This window comes from Dromaius novaehollandiae, chromosome 1 (genome assembly GCF_036370855.1).
Source record: "Dromaius novaehollandiae isolate bDroNov1 chromosome 1, bDroNov1.hap1, whole genome shotgun sequence".
NCBI classification, from domain to species: domain Eukaryota; kingdom Metazoa; phylum Chordata; class Aves; order Casuariiformes; family Dromaiidae; genus Dromaius; species Dromaius novaehollandiae.
In genome coordinates this window covers 51,376,364-51,397,850 of record NC_088098.1, presented here as the reverse complement: position 1 = coordinate 51,397,850, position 21,487 = coordinate 51,376,364, and the positions used below count along the sequence as shown (strand labels likewise).

The window sequence follows — 21,487 nt, the reverse complement described above, 5'->3', positions numbered from 1 at the left end:
GAAAAACTGGATTAGCCATCCTCCTCCATATTCCCTCACAGAGTCTAAGCCTTTAGTTGAAAAACATCACATTTTAAGATGCCCTGCAGTCATAGAAGAATCTAATACATACTTTCACAGAGGAATATTAATAATATGCTATAGAGCTAGCCAGTAATCTAATCTTTCAAATTTCAAAAATATCTGGCCTACTTGACTGGCAGATTGTATTCTCTCCATTTATGAAAAGTTACTGTCACCACCTCAAAGCTTCAGAACAAAAGCCTGCAATCTGCTTCTGTACTAATTTCCCTTTATAAGCTTACAAAGGGACAATGACTTTTCATTTCAGTTTCCCATCTGCAGAAAAGATCTCTACAACATAGTGTTTTGCAAGACTTCGTATTTGCAAACACTGAGATCCTTGGATGGTACTCCTATACCACAAGGTTTCAGCACAGTAGGAACTACATACATATTTAAAAGAGTTAATACAGCTGTTTCAGATGTATGTTGCACTGTCAGTCGGCTGCAGAAGTAACAATGCTTCTAAACTGGTTGACCCAGGCTAACTCTAGTAATTAATCCTAGAACCAGGCAGACAGATAGAATGTGATCCCACCCACAACTCTGGCTATTCATTTAATACATTTTTGGGGAATGTGAGATGCAGTTGTCCAGCTGTCTTGTCTCTCTACAGGTGAGTCTCTAATCAGCTGGCAAGAACGAAGACTAACTTGGAAAGGATTATTTCCCAACTAACTGAGTAGATACTTCCAGTAGAAACCCAACCCCACCCCAGCCCCCACCCAATATGCAGGCAGCAGCCACCCTGCCAAGTGCTGTAATTGTGAATCTGGTCATAATACACAATATTGGTTCCAAGTCAGTGGATGTTTGCGTTAGGTCTTAAGAGAAAAACTGTAAGTAGCCTTGGCAGATCAGGTCTCAGATCTAGAAAAGTAAAGAAAGATGCTGATATGACTTCAAATCTACGAAGAGGAAAAGATATTCAACCAAAATCCTAAGCTGCTTTATTAATAAAAGAAACTTAAGTCTTCACATTTCTCTGCCACAGCAGAGAATAAGCACAGGGCTAGAATATTCTGTTGTCAAGAAGGACTTGAAGCACATTGAAAAAAATATTTCTGTCTAAATGCTAAGAGTGGGATCTACCTCACCTAGCTTTAGATGTCTGTAGACATCTAAGCTGATTGGCCGGACTTCTTTAATAGTCAGCAGAAGAAATAGACACTTTTAGGGCATGATTTGTCTCATCTTAAAATAGACACAAAAATAGGTTAGATGAGTCTGTAACGGGACTCTCTCGAGATTTACATTTAAACTTGTCATCTAAAGCTAGGTGAAATGAAATACCACCTTAGATCTCTGGGTACTGTATTTGACCATACGATATCTGCAGAGGAATACATTATCCCCTGTCACACAAACGCTTGCAAGAGGGCTCAAGCACAGACACGCTAACTTCTCTCAATAAGGACACCTAAATCCAAATGCTGACCTTCTCAGTGCAAATCAAGAAGGATGCATTACTTTGTTTCTAATAAGATGAAAGATGATTTATTTTAGTTCTTTGGAACTTCTGGTTATCAGTGTATAAAGGGAGGACTTTATTTAGACCTGCTTTTGACAAACCAGTAATCCAAGCCTGGAAAGACCTTGGGTTTCCATTATCTTAGACATGTTGCTACTACTGCCAGATGCTTTGAACATGTTTAGCGGTGCTGAGGCAGCCTGGAAGTCAGCTCTTTATATTGATAATGGCTGGGATCTCATTTCAAATGTAAGAGTCTTAAATTTATCCATCTGTTTGTAGGGTGAATAATAATATGGAGTAAAGAAAATACATTTGTCTGAACTTGAGACAAATGTACGTATTTGCAGAATTTTCTCAAATATAACACACAACAAACATCCCTTTACTTTCAGAATGAAGAAATATCTCAGAGTTGGCAGCTTTTCATTATGTGAAAGGCTCTTTGGAAAATGCTTTCTGAAGGGTGAACAGGAAAAACAAAGGAACTAGATGATGTTTGTTGCAAATGATACCTAGCATCTGTTTCCTGGAAGCCATTTTCCCAAATGTGAGTGAACATTATCACAGGAAAAGCACACTATTAAGAGTTTCTCCACTGGAAGTCTAATTGTCAGGTATGATGACATGTTGAAGCTGTACTGGGTACAACCAAAACTGAAAAAACGTCATCTATATAGCTTTTAGAACAGGATTCAGCAGCCTGCAAGACCTTAGCTAAGGTTACTGGGTATTCATGGTATTCTGACCACCCTAAAAGTCACACTGAAGGCTTTAGGTTAATATAAGATGGTATTACTCTTCTCACTGAAACAGCTCCACACTTCTCTCAATGGCCCTAGAAATGGCAAGATGTGCTGCCACTGCTGCAGCAGTCTTTCTGGCAATTCTAGAGTCAAAAACTCTCTCAGAAGAGCAGAGAATGACAAAAACACCACATTCCCCAGATCTGAATTTTTATTTGAGATGAATCTTGGAAAAATGAATCAGTATAATTTCCTTTGCTTGCCATGAATGAGTGAAAAGTAACAGAATTCAGCGCACAAGATTTCAACTTTATGGTATTCAATACTGAAAATACTTCTACCAATGTTGGTTCTTGCCCTAAAGGAGTTGGAAAGACCTTTGTTGGAACAATTCTTGGTACATGTAAGAGTTCCAGACTACTGTTAACACGAGAAAAAATTGCTCTGTCATCATTATCAGCTCATACCTTTTATTTCCCCAAGGAACAATGAATCGGTACAATGTTCTTTGCAGAAGGGCAGAAGTTCAGTCTTGTGAGGCTGGACTTCAAAGTTGAAGAATCAAAGAATTTGAACACATACTACATAGTGGTTCATCCAAATGAACAAGTGTATTGACTCAAAGGAACATGTCTGTATTTAGACTGAGAAACTACAAGTTTGAAGTTTTGCTAACATGCCACTGTAAAGTAAGTAACATTCTTGTAAAGTAAGGCTCTATAGTATAACTGGGATGACAGGCTACAATCAAGACAGAAATTGCTGAGTCCAAAGTATTGACTTTAGGACACTAAAAGACACCCTGAAGAATTTTAAAAACCAAACACTACTGACTGTACCAATTGGTCTGCTGGAATTTTAAGTTGTATCCAGCTGCCACACGAGGAAGGAAACAAAAGATTCAGAGCAACCCTGTCTTTTATGCTCTCCTACAGAGCACAAGGGGACTACAGAATCAGCTATTCCAGGAAGGAAAAAGCTTACTGAGGGCAAAGGGCACATGAGATACTTGAACACATTCAACAAGTATTTCTCCAGCCTTAGTGACTTAATTCCTAGAATTACCTGAATTACAAATCCTGGATGGGCAGCTTCAAACCTCATCTCTTCCTCTAACAAGTCCATAGCGCATCAGGGTTTTAAGGCTGGGCACCCTGTCCACAGTACTTTACTGCAACTCTATGTTGCAGTGGCTGACCTTTACAAGAATGGAATCCTACTTACAAGCAGACTTCCCTGCCAGATGCCCAGTTGTGCAATTCTAGCACTCTTCCAAATTATGCTTACCTCACTCATCTAAAATAAGCTATCATTCCTCAGAAGCAGACAGCAATTGAGTCATTTAAAAGCAACAGCTCCAGATTGCTCTCTGCAGTAATCCTTCAGAGAGGAGTCAAGTCACTTTCCTTGCAAAACAGCATCTTCATATTTGATGCAACAAGCTTTTTATTTTTTTTTAAAGCACATCTAAACTTGATTTTATGGTACACAACAGATGGGCTCCACCTCTGAAATAAGAGCCCAAAGGGAAAAAACAAACGGGTGACAGTAGGAAGACTGCTTATATCCCTGGGCTCAAATAGAAATCAATTATTTCACTTTTTATATTGTAGGAAGCTGGTAGTGTTTTCCACTTGACACCAATACCCTGTATCACTCCCCCAAAGCAGAAATAATATATAACTCTTATTTTTATAAAAAAGTTATTAAAAAATCATTACTATATGTTAAGTCACAAACATGCTAAAGGAGTAACTGAAATCTCAGTCAGCCCCCAAAATGCATTTAAATTACTAAGTGCTGCAAGTAAACTTGATCTAGTGCAAGAATTCTCAACATCTATCTAGGAAGCAAAGCCACTTCCTTCTAGACCAACATTTACCTTTTCTTGGAGCTGCGTTCTCGGCTTCTCTCCCTGGAGCTATGCCTGCTTCTATGGTGGCTGCGGCTCCTGCTGCGGCTGTTAGAACGAGACCTGTGACGATGGCGTTTCTCACGGGATTTGGAGCGAGTTCTTCTCTTTCGTTCCCGAGAGGCTGAGCGAGACCTATGTCTGCGACGTTCTCGGGACCTAGATCTAGAAACAGAAAAAATTTCAAATGGACACTGCATTCACCTAGCTGCTCTATCAACGTATTTTTATTATTAAGCGCTCTGTGCATAAGCGGGTCTATACAGAGACTAGTCTACAGTGTTCAGAGCTATGGCATAGTCTTATCACAGGCAAACACAAGGAGAGGGGAAAGCAGTATCAAAAAATCCTACAAACTCCTTTGTAACTAATGCAGACAATTTTACAGCTGATTCACGACCATACCAATAGTTACAGCACAGCCAATTCAGGTTTTGGAAAGGAATTAACATGGACAAATTCTGCTTTTTCCTTGAAGTCTTGCATTTATCAGATAAAGTTTTAGAACTTCTCAACGCAGTGTCTGATCTTCCAGCAGAAATTGTGTATTATGATGTCCTGAGAACACAGGACCGTATGCTTCTCCATAGCTACTACAGTAAGACTAGTCTGGAAGGTTCTAAACATCACAGAGGTTCATGATTTTTTTTTCTTTTTTTAATCACCTTGCAGTAATAACCCATGGGTGACTTTCAAGTGTAGGTTAGGAAGAAAACTCACACTACAGAGATGGGTCATCTGTCAAGACTTAACTTGCAACTTGGGATTTAAAAACATGGGTTTTCACAAAAAGACATTAACCACAAGCTTCTATTTTGAACAAGAAGTAATCTTCTATGTTCTAGCCATTGTCGCAGGACAAAAAGCTGCATTGTAGTAGCCACAGATTAGACATACATGCATAAACAATTCAGTAACACGGTGATAAATGCTGTATAAACACCCAGAAAGATGACCATACAATAGGATGCTTTGTCAGTAAACAAGGGCACTGTAAACTAATAATGTTTGATAAATTCATCATGTTCCCAGTTTGTGAAAGCTTGGCTTCCTTGTCTGCAGATTTATATACCTTTTGGCATGCTTGCTGTGGGATCTGGACCTGAAACAAATGAAAAAGGGTGAATCAATATTTGTTACAGAATCTTATTTTCAAATATAAAGTACAATTTACTAATAACGAGTTGAACTAGTTGACCTGTTTTTTTTATTAATAAAACAAGAAATACAATAAAGTTCAAGGTTTTTCATTTGATGTTAACATCTTCGTAACACATATACCAGGAAACACATCCCTCTGACTGCTGTTTCTTTTTGAGTACCCCACATTGCATAATCAAAAGATCTACTCTGCTACTTTATTTCCACTTCTGCCACAATAGAAGCTTAGTTAAAATAGTCTGTACTCCCTTATTTCTTGTCAGACACACAATATCAAGACTGCAACAAAGATGTCAGAGTTTAGGTCATTAACCTCTGAAGCCCACATGTCAAAAACTGCAGTTCAGATCCTCACTCCACCCCCAAAAGGCCTGAAAGTGACTGCTTATTTTGCATAACTAAACAGAAGTCAATTACTTTCCTAAGTCACACATTCAACTATTTCTAATACAGAAGATTTCTGACATCATCTGTCAGCTCTCAAAACAAGGTATATATTTGAAATAATACATTTCATTTAAAGGCCATTTGTTCAGATATGCAGAAATATTTGTAATTTTTCATAATTTTAAAGAAAAGGCTTTCTATGGAAACAATTCAGGTTTTACTCTTAAAACATTAGCTTCACTTTCAATCCATGTCAGTTTTCAGGGAATAAAACAACTGGTCACTACGTATATGCAATTAAAGACATCTACCTCCTTAGTTTCTCCCTTTCTTCTCTTTCTCTCTCCTCTCTACGTTTCAGACGTTCTTGATTTCGTTTCTCTTGTTTATCAGCCACGATCCTCTAGAAACAAAAGAATATATTCATGAAGTTACATTCCAAAATTTTTCAAATGACGGTGCTATAAAAATAACCTAGACCGTTAATGTTCAATCCTTTCCCTGGTGTATACTTGTGTATATTACTCCCTCTCTCTTCCTCAGCATATGTGACTTAATTTTTTCAAGAAATACAAGTTATTGCAGAAGAGCTGCAGCAAACAGATGGGTGTTACACCAAGACCTGAAAGATGTAAATTTATATTAAAAGTTTCTCATGAAGGGGAATTCAGAGTAGTAAAGTCATGTCTTTAAAGTGAGAGTTTCCGTAATAATCCTACCATATTTTGGCCACTGGTGAAGGATAGAAGGGAATCAGAACTGGGAAAGTTAAGAATTTTATTAACTCCTTCAGCTATATTGTAACATTAAAACAAACAAAAAACCTTAAAGGACTTGGCTGGGCTGATACCTAGTTTTGAGGCTACTTTCTCTGTATTGTGAACATGAGATATATAAGTAGAAAGGATGCTTTAGCTGATAGCCCCCAGGTTGAACTCACTACTACTGGGGACAAGGCACGCTCAGTAGAGGGCCCTCAAATGTGGAACTCACAACTGGAGATCTGGCCAAACCCAAGTCTTGCCACCTTCTGGACATGATGCAAGAAATTCAACTCTTTGTAAAGACCTTCTTCTGAGATGTGGAATTGCCCCAGCAGCATCTTGATTAGATCTCTGAGGAGAGCTCTGAGGAAGGAGGGGATAATTATTGTTTTCTTTTTTTGTTAGCGAAGTACTTCAAAAGATTATTTTATTGATGCTTTGGGAATCTGTAATAATCATCCATGCATAATTTTTTCAAATAATGTAAATAATCAGTTAACTCCTTTGTGTCAAATTATATTTATACTTCCTCATACAATATCAGTAATTTAACTGTAAGCAAAATTTCTTGTTCAAGTAAGCGTTTGCGTAATTTCACCGAGCGATGAGAGGAAACACATGACATACATCATCTAAGGCATTCTAAGATTTGAACTGCAGCAGCTATATTTAGGAGCCTAAACTGCCAGTATAGTCAACAGAAAGAGTTAAGGATCAATCACAGTGACCATGTAAGACATCTGAAATATTATGAAATAAGCCAAGCTGATTTATTCAAACTCAGTAGTAGCATTTTCTGCTTTTAGGGCTTCAATCCATTTAGACATGGTCTTTAGTGATTTCTACAGTAAAATGCTTAATTGAGCTTGAATCCCATAATTCACATATTAAGACTATAAATAGCATAAGCATCCAAGTCCATTCTCTTGAATACCAAAAATCTAAAGTTTAATTCCAGTAATTCCTTCTTCAAGCAGATGATTTCTAGTCAAGATAAATAGTGCTGTTTGAGAAAATATTCCATCTCAATTTCAAAAACTTCAAGCTAAGGAGAACATGCAATTTCTCTGTAACAATTATTTTAATTTGCTAGCCTCACTTCAAGATATATACCTTTTTTCATTCTGACTTTGGATAGCTTTAGCCTTCAGTTGTGAGAACATATTTCACCTACTGTTAGTTAAGCCTAAAAGCCCTGAACTACTAAATATCTTCTTTCATTGTTGGTACCTATAGAAAGTAAGTCACCTCCTAATCTTTGGAGGAAATAAGCATATTGAATTTCTTTAGTCTTTCACCATACAGTAGACTGCTCGATCTCCAAACATTTCTGTATATTTTTCTCCGAATCCTTTGTTATGTGTTAACATACTCTTTACGTGCTGGTACCAAAACTGAACACAACATTTCAACAACAGCCTTGTTAACATTTTGCCCTAAATTAAATAAATAAAATCTGACTCCCTTAGGCCCACTATACGTTCCTGTATTTCCAAGGATCTCATTATTACTTTCAGCCAATAAACTGGCTAGAGGTAAGGTTCATTCGCCTATCTCCTATGGCTGCTGAATTTGTTCCAGTATCACCATAATTCAGAATAGTGTGTGTGTGTGTGGGGGGGTTGTTTTTGTTTTAAAAACAAGTGGACCTACACTCTTTGTTCCCAAGATGTACTACTTTGAACAATGTGTTTTAATGTACCTCAGTGCAGAAGAGGCCATCTCATTAAATTATCTAGATAACTGATATTAAATGAACATATTGCAGATTGATGAAATACCTCAAACTTTAAATTAATAAGAAAAAAATCCACACAGACAGAGAAGTATTCCATTAGGATTGCTGGGCAAATAATTAAGTAGGAGCACAAAAAGATAGGAATGATTTACCCTGAGTTCCTCAAGCTTCTCTCTTATTTCAATAAACCCTAAGTGTAGTTTTCCTCCAAAGTGGTCAGCAAGTCGTCGGTCATTGTCATGAAGACCAAGATAAGCAGAACACACTTCACAAACCCGTAGCTTCTGCTGTTGAAAACTGGAGGCAGGCATAGAATTCCTGTATACTTCCTGGGGAAAAGACATTTTGATACCTCTTACTCCTCAATGCACAAAAATACAACAGTTATACATTCAATAAAAGTGTATTAGTTTTGATAACTGAATGCAGAATCAGTATGTTTTTAGTCATACTATTCATAAATCAAATGTCTCATTAAAATACAAGGCAGGTTCATTACTTCAAAGATTCGACATATGAAAAATAGGACATTAGCAATTGGTTTTGCAAATCAAGGCAAAAGAAAGTGGAATAATTAATATCTTTACTTCTGATTGCATTACTTATGAAAAATGTCATTTATTGAAAAAATGTCATATATTGAAAATATTGAACCAGTTTCAATCCTGAACCCAGTTTAAAACAGTAGCTTTCTGATAAATCTACTGTCATTTTAGTCACTAATTTAATAACTTATCTGAGCAAAATTTACCTACAGACATTCAGATGACATACATGCAAGAGAGCCAGCAACACCTCTGGTACCACTAAAGTAACTACAGTTATTTGTTTTTACAAATTTAAGTATTAAGGTTAAATATGATATGGAAAAAGCTCTTGATGAGATTTGCCACCTGAGCAAGGTAAATTACACCAAATTACACTGACTTGCCTGATACACAACCCATTGAAGAAGTATCTTTCAATGAAAATATGCACAGCAGTGGCTGGATTGGTGCCCTTCACTGAAACATTTCTGATATCAGCCACCCTAGCATTCCACGACGCATGAGGGAGTTGCCAGCAAGAGCCATGGGACAAAATGAGATAAATACATCCAACAAATACGGACCCAACTGTAGTGTCAGCAAATACAACTAGCCAATACAGTAAAACTAAGCATCATCACTGGAAGTGAATATCATTTTAATAGTATAGGAATGTATTTAAAGGCATACTAAATGAAAAATATATGGATTATTTCCAAAGCTGTCTTCCAGACCAAGCAGTACAAATGCCCTGAAACTTTTTCTGTACAGGATGCCACAAAGCAAACTCCACAGTTTTAAGTAAAGTAACTAGCTAAGAGAGTGCCAGCAGCTAAGACAGTTCGTATTACACAGATGCTGACCAATTTAGTATTGGACCCTGCCCTCCCTGTCCCCAAACCTTACATATCAACTTACTTCTGCTTCTCTCTTCTTCACTCGGGCCTTCTCCACTTCATCCATTACTTTTTGAGATTCTTCCACATTCCCATCAGCTCCAAGCTGTTCTACTTTGGCCAGTAGTTTCCCAATTTCTTCATTCAATTCATGAACTCTTTCAGCCTTGAAAGACAAGAAAAAGATCAACACAGGAAAGTCTTTTGGGTTAAGTCTGGGAAATGAAGTCAGAAAAACTTCAATCCATATCCAGGAGCTATTACTATATACAAAAATCCATAGGAGAGAATCAACGGAAACATGCAAAGATAAGATCTCCAGGTAGAAGTGAGATAGAAGTTACTCCATGTCAAAACACAAAAAGAAAGACTAAGTTGCCAAATCTATGTACCAATGCCAGAGCAGGATTCTGTTCAGAAACTTGTAGCTATTATACTGTTGTCTGTACCAAGTATAGACCTGCAAAATTTGTATTCACGCAACCATTTCTCCTGGCACGTGCATTATATGTACACGAAAGTGTACAACAAATTTTTCAATTATAAGAAAATATTATAATTCAATTTTCAATTATAAGAACTAAAGAAAAGCACATCAACCACTTTACTTCACAGAAGTAGTTTTCATTAAAAAGTGTAAGGATTACCAATATTTTTGTGGCACAGTATCACAGATGAGCAAGTTTCCTGAGCTGGAAAACACTGAGAAAGTCTCTTCTCTGTGTGCTCTCCTCCCTGCTTTAGAGGCAGGTTTGGGTAGGATAGAGAAAACTTATTTTCCCCTCCTATGCATGAATTCTTAGATTGGATAGCATGTCAAACTCTAAAGTTGGCTCCTTAGAAAAACACTGCATTTTGGCCAATACAGGCAGTCTTGTACAGAGTTCAGTTCAAATACACCTAAGCTAATTAAGAAGCAGTTGCTTGTTACTGGGGGTGGGGGGGGGTGGGGGTGCAGGGAGGGAGATCCCCTCTGCTGCAAACATTCCCATTCAGCAACCTTGCAATCTTTCGAAAAACTTCAGCAACTAGTTATACATGCTTACTTTAGCTGCAACTTCAGCACTGATCTCTTCTTGGGTTTCTGCTAGTCTTTTCTTAGCCACTTCTGTTCTTCTGTCACAGTCTGCAATAAATGATTGCAGGTGGTCCATTGCCTAAAACATCAATAAAAACATTTATCAATGCTGTAAAGAAAATGAGTATTTCATTAGCCTTAAAACATTTTCCTGGTTTATTAGGAGTAACTTTTAGAAGGTTTTTTAAATTGAAACCTTTGTAAAACAATATTCTAACAGTACATGATGTGTAATACCATTACAGTGTCTGGTAATCACACATATTCATACTAATAAAGTCATAGAGTATGCATTGTCACAGTTTACAAGTATTTGCAGAAATTTGGATTGAATCCCCCTCCAAGTCTTCTTCCCTAGGAATAAGGGAGCATTTATAACATGCATTAAAACTCTACAAAGAAAACTTGGGTTCAACTCCCCCAGCCAATATATGCAATACTGTTAACTTCTTTGTGCTAGCATTTTAAGCTGTTAGGCATATTAACAGCCTCTCTCCTAAAATAACAAAACCCCCACACTCTTTTTCCCCCTAGTGAAGGCTAACTTCCTTCCTTCAGAAGTTTATTATTCAAACTATCATGTACTGAAACATGTGATTTGTCATCCCCAATAAAAAAAACAGCAACACAGTTTTCTTCAGCAAATATGTACAGAATCCTAAAGCTTCTCTTCAAAACATACATGGTATTAGCATTTGCTTGCAGTTTGATAACACTATGACAACATCCAGGTTTAGGATATTTTGTTCTGGAGAAGACTTAACAGATCTACCTAGAGATGACTACCAATGCAAATTTAATACACACAATCATCATGAGCCATATAAGTATTTATATAACTATGCAAGGCTTTCTCTATTTCTATCTACAAAACAACTTTCCAAAAATTTACATTCTTTATGTACTGAAAATGACTGTGTTGCTCAGTTAATCCACCAAGATGCACAATTTATGGTTTCTCTCCACCATTAGGACAAAACACGTACATCAAGTTCAAAGAAGAAATCTTGATCTTTGGACGCTATTTCATAGTCTGCCCTTAATGCCAGGTCATGCACCTTCAGACATTCTCCAAGGTCCATCCTCTGAAAAGAGATAGATGGAAAGCAGTTTAGCTTTACTGAAGTATTACTAAGAATGAAGTTGGCATCATTTTCTTTAGCTGTCAAGTAATCTAAAGCAAATCATTTCCCTTGTGGCAATGAAAGGGCATGTTAATAAACCTGTAAGACAAAACCAGATCTTTAATGAACATGCAGAAAAGAACTAAAGGAGACAGAGGGAACTGTTTATCCTATCATTTCAGCTGCAACCTGCTTGCATTATAGAGTATCACTAAAGTCCTGCAAAAATGTATTTTACTACAAGTTCAAAAAGTGATTAGAGTGGAACTAATTCTGTATTGACTTAAAACAAATAAAGAGAACCAAGCTCCCTGCAGGTAATTGGCAAGTAAATGGTCAAATGCTCAATCTGAACTATTTGTACATTCTATGATATAAATGTCCTGGCCACAATCACCATCTGAAACAGCTGCAACCACGGCTGGTTACAAGTGCTGCTTAAAATATTTTAGAGCATTTGAAACAAGGTAGCAAAAACTAAATCCCTCCAAAACATTTTGGTGACCATCGGAAACAAGCTGAGTGTTAAAGTTCATGAATGAGGAAAGAAAAAGTTTAAGTACTTGACTTTTAATCTAAAATGATTCTAGAAAGGGCAGGAAGGTAGCATGAACTTTAAACAACAAGTAGACTACATCACTATTTAATCTTGTGTAGAATGCCACTGAGCATCCAGAATCTTACTAGGTAATAACTACTGTTTTTAAATTGAAATCTGTGTACCATACAGCATAAGCAGTACTAATGAAATCTGTTCCCTGGAGGTTAGTGTGGTGATCAAGACAGAACGTAAAACATAACAACAACAAAATCATAACAAAAACAAATTAAACAAGAACAAAACACTCTTTGCAAAATCAGATGTTGATGTATAGCTTTAATACTTCACTGAAAGTGAAATTATTTATTAGTATTACTAAAAAACAGAATACAGCTTACTGTCATTCACTACTGTTAGCACTAGTCACTTCATTATGGAAAAATTGTTTCTTGACATCTAAAGCACATGAGGAAAGTTGAACTCTGATAAAAAATCAATTTATATTGGAGTTTAATAGCAGTTTTAGAACCAAAAATAAAATAATTGGCTTCTTTATTTTTTTTTTTTATAAATAAAAGACAAGCATTAAGTCAGAAACTACAGAAATCACCTGATGTCTGAGCCTAATGAGTGCTAGAATTAAAAAAACAAAACAAGAAAACCCCAGAAACTTGCATTTAAGTAGCTATTCCAGCCTCACAAATATAGTACGATAGCAAACACTAATTGCTTTCAACTTCTTAAATCATCAGTAAGTTGTTCAAACCAACCCATTTAAGTGATTTTTACAGAAGTTAGTGCCTTATTTTAAGTATTAAAGATAGACAACCCATCATCAGAAGTATAGAATATGCAAGTTTCTGGGGTTTTCTTGAACTTCAACTAAAGCTTTTGATAAACTTTAAATACTCTTCAGCTTCTTAATGCCACCATAACTTCCTGTTTTCAGGAGAACATCCGCTTTTAAGTCTAAAGAAAGATTCCTTAAGCTACTACATAGAACCTTGATTATTTTGTTAAGTGAGGTAAATCCATGAAGAACTAGAAGCTGAGCAGTGTACTACCTATGTCTACTTTCCAAGTCAGCAGACACTGACTTTACTTAAACCACAACATTCTTTCAGGTAACTATTTCAGTACAAGCAAAACAATATGGAAGAACATTTTAAAATTATTTAAAAATTAGGTGCTTAAGCATTCTCCTAAAATTGGAAAAAGCTTGTCTTTATGTTGATTCATCACTTGCACTGATGCAAGTTATTTAAGGTTGAATTGTGAAACTCAAGGCTAATCCTTCAAGTGAAACGCTCTAGTTCTAATTGCATAGGTAAGGCTAGGGACACATTTTAAGAGATGTGAATACAATGACAAAAGAGCCCTGAAACACATCCGCAGCTGCATCAGGAAAATAAATTAACAAGTCACACTTGTATTTTCTGAGACATTTTAGTATGTAACCTAAATATACCTTACGCACATGAAATAAACTTCTATCACACCCTAACACCCCCCCCCCCCAAAGAATTCATATGACATTACTATCATGACACACTGTTCACTTTACATTTTTTTTTTTTGTTTCTTTCTCATCTATTCAGATTGGATGTGCTCTCCTGGGGACAGTACATCTGGGACAGTACATCTTCTAACTTCTCTTCCTGTTTCTTACTGCAACTTGTAAATCCATAGCCTGAAAGGATGGTAATTACTTTGAGCCAGCATTACTACCAAAAGAAGTCCTGCTCTCCCTTTATCACTACACCGTGCCTCCCCTATTCTGGCACATCTGCCTGTGCAGTTGAACAAGATCAGGGAATTTACTAGGCAAAACATAATTTAGCAAACAAAAAAATGGAGGCAGTTTTTCAGCACTATCAGTACCTTTGTACAACTTGCTAGGTAACCCCACAAACAGCCAGCCATGTTGACAATATAGCATGCCGAGGACAGCATAAGAGTGGAATTGAGCAGCTAGGACAGCTTACACTCTCAGGATGCCATTTCAATATCCCTTAAATAACTTCAATAATGATAATAGCTGCAATTTTGGGAGGGCTGGGGAGGGTAGATTTATGTTAGATAATATCTCATCAGGATAAAGAAAATTTTGGCTTTCCTTTTCTTTTAAGGCCCAGATCATTTCAGTGATCAGATTTAGAGTGTAGCCTTATAAATACTCACATGGCATGAACTGGGGGGGGGGGGGGGGTGGTGGTGGTGCAAGAACAAGTAGATATGATAAGAGAAAAGAATTAATTTTCATGAGTTTTGCTAGTAAAGAAATTGTATCATTGGAACTGCACCTTAACAGAGTCTGTACTAGTCTTGTCTTATCCTTTGCAAGTACCTTAATAGAAGTACTACTACTAAACACCCTACTTTAAAATTCTATTAGCAGAGTCAAATTCAGAAAAACATACAAAGCCAAACAAACAAAAACAAACCCCCACACACATTTAGAACTCTTAAGCCAAAGTTTGCATGTTACATGCAAAATCAGGCTGAAAAGCACTTCTGTTGGTATAAGTTATGCAACATTTGGCAAAGAGAATTCATCTTGGGGGTGATTCATTACTGGCAAAGGTCCATGCTGGATCAGGATTGCCGAGTACCTTGAAAAACACAGACCAGTTCGTATTATAGCTTGGTTAATACAGCTAGCTGCAAAGTAGAGCTAATACATGGAACTGGATGGAAGATACAATGAGAGACACCATTTTCACTTTCTGTATTGCCAAATTGTGATTTGCTACCAAGATTTGCTTCTCCAGAGGCAAAGGACACATATTAGCAGTCAGCCCTTTAGGATCAATCATATTTGAAACAGGAGATGGCTATGCAGGAGACTAATGTTCAGACATTAAGCTACTGCTGAAGGCTTAGATAGAATGCAGATAAACTCTGTCTTTCACTGCTGACGCAGTGACTTTTAAACAGATGCATGATACTTAAGGTGATTTACAGACAGCTCCTGATGGGTAAAGCAAACAAAGAAAGGCGAGATCAAAGTCCCCAGGCTGTGCATAACTAAAGGTCACTGAACATCCGAAATCAGGCTTTGGGGCTTTTTGCAGCTACTGCACTTCTACTGAAGATTAAAACAAGGAACATCCATATATTTGGGGAATCCTTCTTATAAGCGAAGGCTAGTACAGAAGTTTAGTCTAGAAAACAGCCAATGCAAATACATGCAAAGCAAGATATCAGTAGCCCTCTTGCTGTTGCAGAGCTCTGCTTAAGAAATTAGTTCCTGCTATTAACAACTTGCCAACCACTTCTCTGTGACTTTTTTTTGGAGAAATTTCTCAAAGTGTTAAATGGACAATTGAAGTTACTTGACTTCCCAGAGCTGAGGTTTAGACAGCTGGTCTTCTGTCCCAAGCAAACTCATACTGAAGTGATTTTGTTGGCATTTCTGTCATCCCATCCACAAAAATGGACAGAATGCATTTGGCGCTAATACAGAAATACAGACTACATAAATGTAATTTACTGATGATGTTTGGCTCTGCTTCAATCAAATCAGGTGCAAAAAAAAAGAACAGCACCTTAATGAAGTCAGAATAAACAAGAAAGAATTGACCAAGGACTTAACCAATATAGAAACTGAAGTGTTTACTGAAAAATAAATGTCTACTCAGAATAGACAGCATTAATAACTTTGAATCAGAGACTAAACTAGACCAGATATGCTGCTGTTTCTGGAACATGAAATTAAGTCGTCCCTTTTCAAGATCTGGATCTAGGCACAGCAAAATTCTTATTTTGACAATTTTACATACTCATTTGATACCAGAGAGTAGACTAGACTCTATATGGACAGCATAAAGAACATAGAAAAGCCAAAGCTACTCAACATGCAGAGGGCTGATGTTGAGCCAAGTGTGACACAGTAGCACACGCTATCAATGCTTCTAAAAATACTGTACATCTTTGATAGGTTTTGAAAGAAGACACTCTGGGCAGTGTTTCTGTAGAAGATTCTTTCTAGCTAAAATGATGCCAACTACCAAAGCAGTTTGCATTTGGCAAGAGAAGTTAAGGCTTTTTATTTATTATCTTTTAAGATGTTTGACATGATTGGGAGATTCACACTGCAGATTCAGTACTACAGGAACCAAATCTCTCTCTTTTTCAAACTGCCAAGGCAGCTATTAGCAACTCAGTGAGAACATGCTTGCTATAGATGTGAAGAAATTTGCTGATAGGCACTTCACCGAGATCTTCTTCATTACAGAACTCACTTCTAATCTGCACTAACAACTAGGTTTCTGGCGGATTCCTAGACATGCCATAAAGCCTATCTTTTCTTTTAGGTACCACAGGCTCAGATGAGGAAGCCTGAGATGACATATAATTTGATGAATTAATTCATCTTAACTTGGTTAACTTTTGTATGACTTCACTAACAGGTAAAAAAAATGCTAAGCTAAAAAAAAATTTAAGGCTTTAGATATTTTAAAGTCTTTACCAACCAGTGAAAATTCCACGCATCTTCAGAAGTATATTTCTTTAAAGACATCTCTTCCCTTATCCTCAATCCTACTCTTACTCCTGAAGACTTTAAATCTAGTCTATTTTTTAAAATAAAGATATTTCAGTGTTTCCATAGTGTTCAGATCTTACAGCCTGACTACACAGCATAGTAACACTGAAGTTAGATTACCATACTGAAGAATACTAAAAAGGCCTTCATCTAGGTAAGTGGAGTCCATTAAAATAGAATATAGTACAATCAGTTGACTTTCCTGGTGTTCATCAAGAAAATTAAGAACACATCTCAACAGATTCATGTGATCACTTGCTGTCAAAACAGAGCACTTCATTACTACTGGGCTGAAGGCTACAAATGCAGGTTGCTTATGCAAGCCTAATTTACTTTGATTTGCAGAGGGCTGAAGCAGCTCACATGATCAAATCAGTCCTAAATTGAAAAGCTGATACCCTCCAGCAGAATGCTTATTTATTGTAGTGTTACAGGATACAATCACATAAGCACCTAAGTTTCAAGCATGGAAACAGTGCCATTGGGACAACTGATGAAGAACTCATCTCCAGACTAAGCCACCTAAACGTATATAGTTAAATGCAGGTATCTACCAATATGCAAACTATCCAAGCTCCTCTTAAAGGAGATTGAGGCATTACGGTCAGCCTAGATGGATCTAGATCGCCTTGAGGGGGACACATAGTAGCAGGTAAACTTAACCTCTCTCTGGACTCCCCCGCCTACATCCCCATCGACTCTGGTGTAAGGTTAGAAAACTAGTGCACCAACTGAAATCTAAATTTAGAAATCTTAATCTGGAGCTGAACTCCACCCCTAATAAGCTTAAAGATAATCACGTAGTAAAGTATGGTGCTAAACCAAGGTTTCAATCAGTTTGCTTCTGGCCAGCAAGAGTCCTGAAAAGCTAAGTGCAACAAATTCAAAAGCAACTAATGATACACATAATTGCAAGATTGAGCTAGTAGAGCATATTTTGAGGACTGTATGAATAAAATGCAAAATGTGATGCTCCTCTACCCACAAAGTTCATCCACTGAGTAAAAGGAGTTTTCAATCATGGTTTGCAAGACAACATGCAATATTTGTGTAATTTTCTTTTCTACAGGGAAGCACAATCAAGGCTAATAAGAAAACTAGATTACTGCAGAAGTGTTGAATTTTTGGGTCTCTTCAAAGATATCCAGCAGGTTTTTATAAATACTTAGGACATTATTACTTATAACCTTATTAAAGTATTTGCTTTAAGTTTTACCACCTTTTCATTTTCATTAGTACTCAGCTATTCATTTCGAAACATACATGAGAAGATAAAGAAAACACATTCCTATAAATCTTGCTTTCCTCCAAAGAATGTGGCTTATTAGGGTCACACTATTACAAAGGAGTTATCTGACTACTACATAAATCATATAGTCATATATACAGCTATAAATATTTTTATAATTCTGATGAAAAGTAACTCAAGAACTACGGACCAAAAGAGATGTGCCTGAATATCAGGTGTTATTAAGGATAAAATGGTAAGAGGAGAGTGTGAAACCGTTAAGACAAAATATTTGAAATAAAAAGTTAGCTTTTTAAATGGCAAATGATTCCTTGTGTTCTTTAAAGACTAACAATAGCTAAGACTTACAAAGTCTTATTAATCTCCGTCATTATAAAAGTCTCAGCCTGAAATTAACAAACTCTCAAATAGCTGAGTTCTGGAGAATTTTCCTATGTAAACCAGCGTCCAAGGGAACAACTTGAAAAAGCAAAAGCTTGAAAAGTAAAGCACTGAAATGTGAAAAAACGCCATTTTTTTTTTAAGAGCTTTTGTGAGAGGTATTATCAAAAGCGGGTTCTGAAAAGACAGTGTTTTAAAACCTCAGAGTCATTTCTGCCATTTTACCAATTACTCCACTATGTGCTTCACACAATCTTCAGAACACATTTCAAGTACAAAGCTATTCAAGAAGCACAATACATTTGAAATGTAATGATCCCAAAAAGGATGTTATAATTTTCTTATCTTTGTTTTAAATTTGTTTCAAATTTCTGTCTATATCTTCCAAAGAGCCTTTCATTTTCATTGCTCTCAAAATCAGATTACAAATAAAGAAAACCATACTCTCACTGTCTCCCCCTGACAAATGATTCAAAAAGCATCTCCTGCAGGCATTGAGACATCTCTGACTGCTCTCATCTACAAAAACAGAAAACTAGTCACACAAAAACATGTACCTGAATAAAATGGAATACTAAAAAAAGTAAATATCTCCTGATTTAAATAGGTAACAACTCAGACAATCAGATGACTTTACTTAGAAAACTAGAAGAAAATGGTAACACTGATACAGAACTAACTGCTCTGGTGGCAACAGCAGCCAGCAGATAAGAAAGGATTTAATTTCAAAATAGTTATCACTTATGGCTTCACAGCCTAAAGCATGTCAAATATTTAGGGTTCTCTTAAAGACAACTTTATGCTAACAAACTAGTCTGATGAAGAAAGACCCAGAGGAATAAAAGAGAAAGCTGGAATAAGTAGGAAGTTGTGCACTGTTCCTGATCCAGACATGGAAAATTTGAGTAAAACTAAAAACTCGGATGTTTACTTATTTGTATGGATGTTTTTTCCTCTCCCCCCTCCCCAAAGTTAACCAAAAGATAAACCCAACCAAAGAAGCATGAGGAAAATAACATCTGCAAGTGTTCCGAAGAAATCCAGAAATACTAAAAAACTCCATGCAGCATTCTTAAAAATACACAAACACATATTGTATCTAAAGAGAAAACAGGTAACACATGCAGAAATCTTGACTACAGAGAGAAACTCTCCAATCTTCTATTCTAAGAAAATTATATAGGCACTACTTTTGCCAATACATGCTGCAGTCTGGGGAACATGATTTTAGTGTCAAGGGAAATCAGTATGCTTTTCCTTGGCTCAGTTTTTGTGTATTTGGCCACTAAGGAAAAGAACATCACTAAATTAACAGAGTCTACTCATATGAGTCATTTCATTTGTCTTACATATCTATGAATGTCTTTCCTGAGTGCTTTCGACAGAGTGGGTGAACTGGAATAGCATACGAGTCTGTATTTTGCTGATGGGAACAGTAACATACAATTCACAATAAGGCAGATTATCTCGTTAAGCTTAAAGAATCCACAATTCTTGTCCAGTACCCTACTGATAATCCAAAGAGATTTAACCTTACAAAATGGCCCAAGAGAATTTATTCTTTCAGAAGCATAAGATTCTGGATTTGTATTCATTAAAAAGTCACTCAATCCCTATCACCTACAGGTGTTGAGGTGACACATCATAATTTTCCTATCTATACTCCATTTTCCTAGCAATACTTTTAACAATATCTCTTTGGAGGTTCTGATCAATGTCTTTGTATGTTACTATAGTATACAGAGTTATGTCCCATATTTCCCTCCAAGTTAGAGGCAGGAATGATAAGCAGAGAGCATCATCACACAAGTAAAATACTGGATAACATAACAGATGGTGTAGAAGGAACACTCTTCTTCCCCTTTCTACATTTTGTTTGGACAGTAAAACAGAATTGTTCAAAAAGAAAATTATACATGCAATGATACACAAAGCACAGTCATGTAAGGAAATGTGTAAGATGCATTATCTTCAGTAACTGTATGTGCCGAAAATACCATATGAACCTCAAAAAGTCTGATTTTTAGGATGAGAGAGAAAAATCTTTGCTATGTGAAGCAAAAAAAGGTAGAACATCTTTAAGAAATAGGAAAAGCTATTTACAAAGCCAAAGAAGTTCAAGGAAAGAGAAGCTCAACAAGTGAGTCTTTTCTATTCCATTACCTTTGTTATTACAACAAATGCTAAATTCTCCAGTTCAGCTCTACTATTTGTTTTTTTTGCCTGTGTCTACCTGTTACAGTTACATCTACCTCTGTAGGGACTCTCTAGAGGATAGGCGGACTGTGCCTGTTGGTCTGTCAAGTGCCAAAATCAGTAAAAGAAACAAAACACGTGTGCATGTGTGTGCATGTTCAAGACCTCCGATCAATCAAGATTTTAAGGTAATTTAAAACCACAGCTGCATGGGAAGTATATTAGAGGACAGTTACTAAGTCCACTTATTTCAGGTTTTCATTTTCCAAGTGAACTTCGTCATTCTATGTATCATTTAAAGGCTCCAGCCAGGTTAGCCCTTTGGAAGGATAAGGCACAAGGAATCAATAATACTTCAAATAATCCCTAAAACGTGTTTTCCAGTATTCATTTCCCTCATGCTACAGAGTAACAAAAGCTACCAACGTGCAGCATTAAGATTGGTAGACACATTAGACTCAGCGTATCATCATACCAAATCTCTCTACCGTTAATTTTCCAGCACCAGGGAACATCAGGTTAAAGGAGTTCTTCCCTACCACAAATGTCATGAAGTGTTGAAAGGAACTTTGCTAAGCATTAAAAAGAACAAAAGAGAACAAAACCTCAAAAGCATATCCCCCAGACTTTGACAGAGAAGAAAAACACTGCTGGACAACAAGTTACCATGCATCCATTGTTCGAGTAACTACCTACGCATACATCCT

General features: G+C 36.7%; 1 protein-coding gene across 1 annotated transcript in view; it reads right to left on the bottom strand.

Moving 5' to 3' along the window:
* The window catches only part of LUC7L2 (LUC7 like 2, pre-mRNA splicing factor), a 34,601-nt gene that overhangs the window by 1,668 nt on the left and 11,446 nt on the right, over positions 1-21,487 (bottom strand). The window contains exons 3-9 of the mRNA XM_026101131.2: positions 11,730-11,828; positions 10,712-10,822; positions 9,688-9,831; positions 8,395-8,571; positions 6,052-6,143; positions 5,265-5,294; positions 4,163-4,357 (exon numbers count right to left, since the gene is read on the bottom strand). Coding sequence (XP_025956916.2) covers positions 4,163-4,357; positions 5,265-5,294; positions 6,052-6,143; positions 8,395-8,571; positions 9,688-9,831; positions 10,712-10,822; positions 11,730-11,828 — 848 coding nt within the window. The remainder of the gene's footprint in view (positions 1-4,162; positions 4,358-5,264; positions 5,295-6,051; positions 6,144-8,394; positions 8,572-9,687; positions 9,832-10,711; positions 10,823-11,729; positions 11,829-21,487) is intronic.